We start from the raw sequence: 9,997 nt of genomic DNA on the forward strand, positions 1-9,997 counted from the left end.
GGAGAGGCTGAGGACACATTTTTTTTGAGAAAATTCGACTTGACTCTACTCTACTCTACTCTACTCTACTCTACTCTACTCTACTCTACTCTACTCTACTCTGCTCTACTCTGCTCTACTCTACTCTACTCTACTCTACGCTACCCCACTCCATCCCATCCCATCCTCTGGTTTTATGAGGGTCTCAGTGAGAACTGAACTCTCCTGGGACATACTTCTCCCCACCTTAGCATCAAGGACTCCAGGTGAAGCACCCACTTTTCCCCCAGCTAGCTTTAATGGGGACCTCAGGGTATGAGCCTAAATGAAGCTCCAGCTTCAAAGACATTTAAATTAAGGGAAATGATTTCCACTCCTTTTCAATAGATGAACATATATGCTTATCTGGGACAATGGTGGTTGTTTATTGGCATTCCCTGAAGAGCAGGAAGGCTTGTCTTTTCCCAGGGGTCCAAACCCCCAGAAGTGAGAGTTGCAAACCTTCCTGCTGCAGGACCAGAGCTGGCTGGAGGGTCAGGGAGGTGGGGATGAAAGGGGGAGTCTCTGAGCAGGTACTGCTGCAGCGGAGAGGCCACTTAAACCACTTCAAATTGGAGGGCTCGATCCCAGGGACAGCAGGGAGGAGGGATCAGTGCAGGAGGAGGGATGAGCATGGGACAAACACAGGTCAGAGGAGGGGACTGACCATAACCTTTCTGGCAGTGGCATTGTCCAGCTCAGCTTGCAGTTCTCACTAGGAGGATAACCTGCCCTAAAACTACTGGCATGGGGTGCTCAGGACATCTTCTGCCCCTGCAGATCACCCTAGCTGGTTGTGCTGGAGCAGGGCTCCTCATCTACTTGGCATGCCTCTGTGGTGAGTAGCTCATGCATGGGGGAAGGTGCATTTTAGTAGACCATGTGCATGGGATGAGAGAGGTCTGTGATATGTAGGAATGGGGGGTCTGGGCTTGCAGACAAACAGGGCAAAGACTCCTTTGATCTGCCAGGCTTTAAAAGGAAGGGAAAATGGCAGATGGGGAAGGAGACCTTATTGGCCAGGTAATTATTTTGGCCTCTGTGCTGTTGCCCTCGTGCAGAGTAGTTGGGAAATGTTTGGAGCCTTACCAGCCTGTGACAGTTAAGACCAGAAATTGCATATTTGTGTTGGCCACTTCTTCAGGGCCAGCCTGTATATTTACAAAGATGGGGCCCAAAGTCCTCTTTCCTCCAGTGCAAACAGGAACAGGCACTTCTACTACTCTCCAACCCACAGAAAGGAGGTGAGTGGTTGTGCTGTACATCCTCTAGCAGGTGGGATGCTGAGTTGCTGTTATTTTTTCCTGCTTCTGCCTACTTCATTTTATGATCCTTTTTTTTTTTTTTTATTTTTTTTCCCAAATAACATCCCTTGGCTTTCCAGTCCACCAAAATTCATTATTTCTGTGCACAGCAGGAGCGCTTGCTCTTGTGCATGATGGGCAAAAAAATCTGATGCTCTGTTGTTGGCTCCATATCACAATATATATACAAATGTAATTAAAATGCAAGGCTGCACGCAGACAACTCCCATTGCTGTCTTAGCACAGAAACACAGAATCATGGAATGGCTGAGGTTGGAAGGGATCTCCTTTGGTCAAACGCCTCTGCTCCAACAGGGACACTCAGAGCAGGGTGCCCAGGACCACAGGTGGCTTTTGAAGGTCTCCCAGGAGAGAGACTCCACAACCTCTGGGCAACCTGTGCCTGGGCTCCGTCACCTGCACAGCACAGATGTTTCCTGATGTTTAGACAGAACCACTTGTCTTACAGTTTGTGCCCACTGCCTTTTGTCCTGGCACTGGGCACCCCTGGAAAGAGCCCAGTTCCATCTTCTTTGCACCCTTCCTTCAGGGATTTATGGGCATTGATAAGATCCCCTCTGAGCCTTTTCTTCTCCAGTCTTTCAACCTCTTTTTGTAGGAGAGGTGCTCCCTTGATCACCTTGGTGGCCCTCCGTTGGATTCTCCCCAGCATGTCCATGTCTGTCTTGGACTGGGGGCGCAGCACTGGACCCAGCACTTGAGGTGCAGCCTCCCCAGTGCTGAGCAGAGGGGAAGGATCACCTCTCTTGACCTGCTGGTGATGCTTTGCCTAATGCAACAGCCAGCTGACAGACAATCCCTATGTCCAGAGTTCTCAATCCAGACTGCAGTGTGGTCTTTTTTTTTGTTCCTGAATTTGTTTGGAAATATCCAGTAAGAATATCCAAAGCCACATTGAAGATTGATGTCTTTTATTAGGAATATAGGATTTGCATAGCATTTTTTTCTCCTAGATCTGGATTTTTTGGGGTTTGCCTACCAAAGGAGAAGCATGTTGGTGGTACACATAAACCATAGCTATTTGCAGAGCCCATGTGAAGCTAGCACAGGTAGTGTAGGCTTTCTCAGCTCTTCTGCATGGGGCTGTTTCTGTATCCTGTGCAGAACCAGTTGCATCCCAGAGGGTTCCCCTCCGCTTGCTGGATGGACCGCACCGCTGCGCTGGCCGAGTTGAGGTGTACTACAGCAACAGATGGGGCACAGTATGCGATGACCAATGGGACCTGGATGATGCCAATGTGGTGTGCCGTCAGCTGCACTGTGGCATCGCCTTGTCCACCAGCAGACCTGGCGAGTTCAGGGCGGGGTCTGGCCCCATCTGGCTGGACGATGTCAACTGCACGGGGACAGAGGTGGCGCTTTCCTACTGCAGAGCGAATGACTGGGGGAAGACCAATTGCCACCACGGTGAAGATGCTGGTGTGGTTTGTGCAGGTAACACCCTGAAGAAATTATGGGTTGGGAGGACACAGTTAGATGTTTTGTGGTTTATCTCATACAGCACAGGGGTTTGCAGGTTTGGAAACATTAGCAGCCCAGTAAATCAGTGTTAATTGCATCTTGCAAGGGTCCTGAGATGATGAATTTCCCCTAGGGGGTGTGTACTCTCCAAGATCTTTGTTTTGTCTGAATTTCTGGGGGAAGTGGACACAGATAGAGATACAGCCACCCATTCTGTTTTGCCAACAGGCTCCATAAAACACATCCCTAGGCAGGGGAGAGGGGCCAGAAGGAGACATCAACTCCTGCTTGCTGCCACCAATATAATGGATACCAGATCATTTCCATGCTTTTGCCTCTGGCAATCTGAAATCAGCTTGAGGTGATGGAGAATGTCCAAAGAAGAGCAACAAAGCTGGTGAAGGGTCTAGAGAGTAAGAATTATGAGGAGAAGCTGAGGGAGCTGGGGTAGTTGAGCTTGGAGAAAAGAAAGCTCAGAGGACACCTTACCTTTCCACAACCACCTCAAAGGAGATTGTAGTGGAGTGGGAGTTGGTCTCTTCTTCCCAGCAACAAGCAATAGGACAAGTGGAAATAGCCTCAAGTTGCACCATGGGAAGTATAGGTTGGATATTAGAAAAAAAAAATATTAGGAAAAAAAAACACACACACAAAAAACAAACACTAAAAGGGTTGTGAGACTTTGGAATAGACTGCCCAGGGTAGTGGTTGTCACCATCCCTGGAGGTATTCAAAAAATGTGTTAACGTGGAGGGACCTGGTTTAGTGGTAGACTTGGCAGTGCTAGGTTAACGGTTGGACTTGATGATCTTAGAGGTCTTTTCCAACCTGAATCATTTTGTGATTCTATGATTCTATGTTCAGATGGAACCTGTTGAGTTCCAGTTTGTGTCCATTGCTTCTTTTCTCAGTCCAGAGGTAGCTGCATGTTAGCGATTACTGGGTGCAGCCAGCAAACATCGTGGAGTGCAGAATGGTCATGCTGGATGTTGCAGTGCCCTGAGGAGGGGCAGAAGAGTTTTAGGTTGGATATTAGGAAGAATAATTTTCTTTACTGAAGTTTTCTTTACTGAAAGGGTTGTTAGGCATTGGGATGGGCTGCCCGGGGAAGTGGTTGAGTCACCATCCCTGGAGGTCTTCAAAAGACATTTAGATGTAGAGCTTAGCGATATGGTTTAGTGGAGGACTTGTTGGTGTTAGGTCAGAGGCTGGACTGGGTGATCTTGGAGGTCTCTTCCAACCTAGATAATTCTGTAATTCTGAGAAATGAGGGACAAGGAGGGTTTCAAGGTACATCTCCTGTGCTTCTCGTAGAGTCAGCCAGCCACCACCAGGACTCCAGAGCTGGTTCCACAGAGCTGCGCCTGGTAAACGGCCCGAACCGCTGTGCCGGGAGAGTGGAGCTGCTGTATGGTCACGAGTGGGGAACTGTGTGCGATGATGACTGGAGCTTCACAGATGCCAAAGTTGTGTGTCGGCAGCTGGGCTGTGGGACGGCAGTCTCAGCTTATAGCTCAGCATACTTTGGCCAGGGAACGGGCCCCATTTGGCTAGACAATGTTCAGTGCAGTGGGACAGAAGCTTCCCTGTCTGAATGCCAGGCCAAGCCATGGGGAGTCAATAACTGTGACCATGGAGAAGATGCTGGAGTTGTGTGTACAGGTAACCACTGATAGATAATATCAGGCTTGATACCAGAAGAACAAGTTCAGTGGAGGATGCTTGGCTCCAAGGACTAATGCCACTTTGACAGCGTTAGCCAAGGGTGAAAGGGTGATCTCGTCCCCTCTCTTTTCTTCTGTAATGCACTCCTTAGAACACAGATCATCCTTTTGCAGTAAGTAAGGAGCAGCAGTGATAATGAGGGGTAGGTAGCATACAAAAAATATGCTGGTATGGGCAAAAAGAGCATGCACCAAGGACAGAGGGAGAGCACAGGGCTGGGTGGCAGAACTGCTCCCCATCAAGGTCTCAACCCTCTGTGCTATAGGACCAGCAGCTTACAACCTCATGGGCAAAAGTGAGGAGTCCTGGGGCCTTTTTGAAGAAAGGAAAGAAGCAAGGGGGTCTTCAGGAAGCCGGAGGTTGCTGGAGTCACCAAGCCAATGCTATAGGTTCCTGGACCCCTTAAAACCAGATTGCATCAGCTTACAGGGGCAGTTTGCTTGTGCTCATGTTGAACATTCATGGGCTTTGAGGTCACACAGTTGGTTCATCTACATACCTCAACAGGTTTGCATGGACACGAGAACCCTCCCAAGCAAAACACAGGGGAGTACCCCCTGGGGAAGGTGTTGAGGGCATGGGTGGCATGTGGATGTGCTTGCAGATCAGGTCTGATGCTCCTTTTCTCTCTCACCCTGTGCCACCAGAAGGCACAGCTGTCAAAGTGCCAGCTCAGCTGCGCCTGCAGAATGGCCCCAGCCGCTGTGCAGGAAGAGTGGAGGTGCTCCATGAACATCAGTGGGGGACAGTGTGCGATGATGGCTGGAGCCTAAGCGAGGCCACGGTGGTGTGCCGACAGCTGAGCTGCGGGACGGCAGTCTCAGCTCCGGTTCTGGCTCACTTTGGGCCAGGGTCTGGCCGTGTCTGGCTGGATAACGTGAACTGTACCGGGGCTGAAGCCGCCCTCTCCGAGTGCCATGCCAGGCCGTGGGGATCCAATGACTGTGACCATGGGGAGGATGCTGGTGTGGTGTGCTCAGGTGAGCTGTGTTCGTAAGTACTGTGCAGCTTGGGTGCAACCTGATCATGTCCTCAAAAACCAGAAATGGGGGTTTTTCCACACCGTGTTGAAAAAAAAATATTAAAATAAAATAAATCAGAGAATGGTGTGAATGCCACACCAGGTGATGTTATTCCCTGTGCAAGACCTTAGGAAGGTTTTGTGCAGAAAGAAGCACAGCTAGAGAGCCATTCTGCTATCCTCTTCTGATAGCACTAGCTGCATAAACTCATCTGTCAGTGCCTCCTACCACTTTTTGTGGTGGGTATTGATCCCAATACCCTTTGTTTGGCACTGAATCCCAGGCTCTGTAGCTGTGGTCCCTTTTTATCTGAGCTGAGAATCTTTGTCAATGTAGAACATTTCCCAGACCTCTTGAAAGGATGTTCTAGTTTTTCCAGGGCTCTATACATTTCAAAGCCTGTCTGCAGCTGATGATCAGGTATGAATGTGCACTTTGCTCCCTCCTCAGACACAGACACATCGAGGCACCGTCTGCTGCGGCTGGTGAATGGATCGAACAGCTGCATTGGGAGAGTTGAGGTTCTTCACGACCAGAAGTGGGGGACCGTGTGTGATGACACGTGGGACATAAACGATGCTGCAGTTGTGTGCAGGGAGCTGGGCTGTGGGATGGCAATGTCAGCACCGGGCTCAGCTCATTTTGGGCAAGGGTCGGACCCCATTTGGCTGGACAATGTGCACTGCGTGGGGACAGAGTCCACCTTTGCAGAGTGCGGGCTGAAAAGCTGGGGAGAGCACAACTGTGGCCACAGTGAGGATGCTGGTGTGGTGTGCTCAGGTAAATCCATAGGGACCAGGGTGGGCCATCCAGGACAGGCTGAGTTAATTCCTGTCCACTCGATGTGGGGTTGGACACCAAAGCTGTCCTGCCTGAGACCTCATCCCCTCTGCTCTCTGACGCAGGCACCAACCCCTTGCAGCTGCGGGTTAAGGATGGTCCAGGTCCCTGCTCAGGGCGTGTGGAGGTGCTGTACAATGCCACCTGGTACGGCGTCTGCGACAGTGACTGGAGCTTGCTGGAGGCACAGGTGGTCTGCAGGCAGCTGGGCTGTGGGCCAGCACAGTCTGCGCCCATCGGAGGCCAGTTCAGCCCAGAGCATGGCCACACCTTGCTGGAAGGGCTGAGCTGCCGCGGCTCAGAGAATCTGCTCCTGGAGTGCCAGCATAGGAACATGGGTCCGGGGCAGTGCAAGCATGGCTTTGCAGCTGGGGTGGTGTGTATGGAGATGGAAGGTGAGTGCCAGGAACCTTTGTTGTCCTATTGCAGATGGCACCACTCTTGCTGAACTAGTGGCCAACCTAGTGTCTAGGATGGGCAGAGCCAAGTAGCCACTGCAGTGATAACACACCGTGGGGTAACGCTCCTGTCTCTGTGCCAGTCTTAGCAGAAGTGCTGCCAGAAACCTCCCTGACAGAAACCATTAGATGGACAGGATGGAGGCACCTGGAGGAAAAAAGCTGTAGATGATGGAGCGGGATTAATTAGGAGAAGGTGTGGATATCATGCTGATATCATGCTCCCTCAGAAAGTCTCCCTCTGTGGGCAGGGAGAGACAATTCCTAATGCACAGGGATTTCTGTTAAGGTGCAGCCTCTTGCATCTAACCTAGTTCTGCCATGCCTTGCTGTATCCCACATAGCATGGGTGTTTGGAAATGCCAAGGGTTCCCCTTGTGGATATGTTCTCTTGGCACTAATCCAAGCTGGGAGGTCCTTGCACCCATCCTACAAAAGTGGAGGGCAAGCCATCAGGGGTAAACCCCAGCCCCATGGAGTGCTGTGATGGAAGATGTTGAGAGTCCCCCAAAAACGTGCAGCAGAAAGGAAGGGTGAGCAGGAACCCTGAGGGATGGAGCAGGTCTGACCATCCAACCAAACTTCTCTGAGCTTAACTCATTCCACAGATCTCACCCAGGCCTGCTCAGTGCTGTCGGGTCTGCTTGGTGTGGTGGCAACACTCTGTGGGATCCTGCTGGTCCTGTACCTGGTGAGGTGTGGAAAAAAGGCTGGGCGCTCCCATGGTAAGAGCAGGACCTCTGTCCTTGGTACATCTGGTGTCCCTACAGGGCTCATGGTGCTTTTGGCCTCACTTCTTGGGCTGGGGTTGGGGTTTGTGCATTGTTGGTCTGTGCATCACTTCTTGGGTTGGGATTTGTACCCTCTGAACATCACCCTGTTCCTTTGTTTTACAGAAAAATCAAATGCAAAGAAGGTGGATGATGCCGGGACATCATCTGAGGCTTAGGTGGCCACACTCCTGGTAATGAAGGCAAGGCTCCCCAGGACCCCAGAAGGCAGCAAAGACACTGTTTTGTGGAGCCAGAGCAGAGCAGCCCTCCAAGGATCAGCGGAGACGATCTCCTCTGGCAGAATCCTGTCTTGGGTGCCCTAAAGCCCCCGGCCCACTGCACTGAGCTTCTGGGGGTCCTACTTCCCCCACGGTCACACACAGCACCATAAATTCCCCAGTTTCCAAGCCAGGTCTTCTCAGAGTGATAATCTCTATCTGGTCCTCCAGGTAGGCTCCAGCATCCCAGCTCCATCTGCTTGCACAGATGCTTCATTCCCGCCACTGCAATCCTGTGCCTTCACCCAACAGTTACCCCTTGCCATCACCCCAACAGTCATCATACTTTTTCCTCTAATCTCCCATGGAAATGGCTTCATGATCCAAGAAAAAGAGAGCACAATGCTCTACTGCACTGCACATAGCTAACTTGCAAAAAGAGCAATGCACTTCGAAGTCTGTCCAGCATGGGCTGGGAAGTACCTCGTCTGTTGTATTTTTTCAGTATAGTTTTGAATACCAGTAAAGAATCCTGAAACCTGAAAGAACAAGAATGAAATATTGTATGCATGTTCAGGGTTATGTAGTGACTTGGCCTGAAATTTAGGCAAAGCCTATGTGATGAAAGAACGGGTTCTTTGGCTACAGAGGGAAGATTGGGTCACATACTGGAGACTGATGATTGCTAATTCTGGGTGAGATATGGTCCTGGCCAAAACCAAGGAAGGGTCTGTGGGTGGTCACGTTCTTAATAGAGCAACCCATGAGTCAGATGTGAGCCCCAAACCACCCACCACTTTGGTGAAGCCAGAGGGTCCCACGGTCAAGATTGAGGAACATCCCAGTGCCACAGGGAGGGAACAAATGACCACAAGCTTCATCAGATTGTGATGAAGCCACAGAGAAAGAAGCATTGTCTTAGGGACCAAAGAGCCTACTTGACATGGCAACATCTCAAATTAGCTGCTGGAAGAGGTAGAAAAAGCTAGCTAGGATATCACCAGGTAGAAGACAAAGCAGGAAGAGAGGGGCCATTAGGTATATGCAGAAGAAGATGAGTATTTAGAGCACTGTGAGGTGCAGCTGAGGACATGACAATGAAATATAGAAGGCAGGAAATGGCATTGCAGGTTCTTTTCAGCAGTGGAGAGGGCTTGGGGAATTAAGCTAGACCTCCCATGCTCTCTGTTCAATGACAACGTTGCAGGATCTGTTCAGTCCTTCCAACAGCAAGGTTGCCTTTGGGAACTGGTGGGGCAACAGGGTCTTGTCCTCCTCTGCTGGTTTTGGCTAGGATAGAGTTATTTTCCTCCTAGTAGGTGGTAGAGTGCTGTGTTTGGGATTTAGGGTGAGAATAATGTTGATAACATGCTGTTGTTTCAAATGTTGCAGAGCAGTGCTTACTGAGACAAGGGCTTTTCAGCTTCTCACACTGCCCTGCCAGTGGGCAGGCTGGGGGTGCAGCAGGAGCTGGAAGGGGACAGACCCAGGACAGCTGACCCAAACTGGCCAAAGGGGTATTCTGTACCATATGGGGTCATGTTGAACAATTAATACGGGGGGCTGGCCGGGGTTGGGGGACTGGCTGCTCAGGGATAGGCTGGGCATTGGTCAGCGGGTGGTGACCAATTGCATTGTGCATTGCTTGTTTTGTACACATTGTTAGGAGTATTATCATTATTATTATTATATTATTATTATTTTCCTTTATTTTCTGTCCTAATAAACTGTCTTTATCTCAACCCACAGGCTTGCATTTCTTTGTAATTCTGTCCCTCATCCCAGAGAGGGAATGGGAGTGAGTGGGTGCTGCCAGACAAGTTAAGCCACACCACCTACCACCTCTCATTCCCTTCCAGCCAGCAGTTGAAGCTGTCATCAGTTTGCATCTTTCTACCTGTCCTAAGCCTCAGCCATGCAGTCCCTGGCCCCTTCTGTCAATGTGTGGTTGCAAGGTCATCTTCTGGTCCTCCCTGAACATCCTAGGACTTTGGGATTTCTTATCCTCCTGCTGGCACTCAAATCTTTTAATTTTTCTTCTGGCTGATCCAGCAGACCCAGTTCTCCAGTCTTGTTTGTCCCAGAGTTTACACCAAAGGCTCAGCACTCCTGAGCTCTTATAGGTCTGTGCATCTGCACATGAGTGCCTCAGAATAG

The 9,997-nt window shown here is 50.3% G+C and overlaps 1 protein-coding gene across 1 annotated transcript; it reads left to right on the forward strand.

The window, feature by feature from the left end:
• The first annotated feature begins 632 nt into the window (after positions 1-632).
• Positions 633-9,576, forward strand: LOC309889294 (scavenger receptor cysteine-rich domain-containing protein DMBT1-like). The gene is made up of 8 exons (XM_082782061.1): positions 633-856; positions 2,448-2,777; positions 4,119-4,466; positions 5,177-5,509; positions 6,002-6,331; positions 6,457-6,786; positions 7,458-7,574; positions 7,746-9,576. Exons 1-8 carry the CDS (start codon positions 766-768, stop codon positions 7,796-7,798), a joined length of 1,932 nt encoding a protein of 643 aa, XP_082638187.1. The 5' UTR covers positions 633-765; the 3' UTR covers positions 7,799-9,576.
• Positions 9,577-9,997: the final 421 nt, after the last annotated feature.

Source organism: Aythya marila (genome assembly GCF_965140915.1).
Source record: "Aythya marila genome assembly, chromosome: 34".
NCBI lineage: Eukaryota > Metazoa > Chordata > Aves > Anseriformes > Anatidae > Aythya > Aythya marila.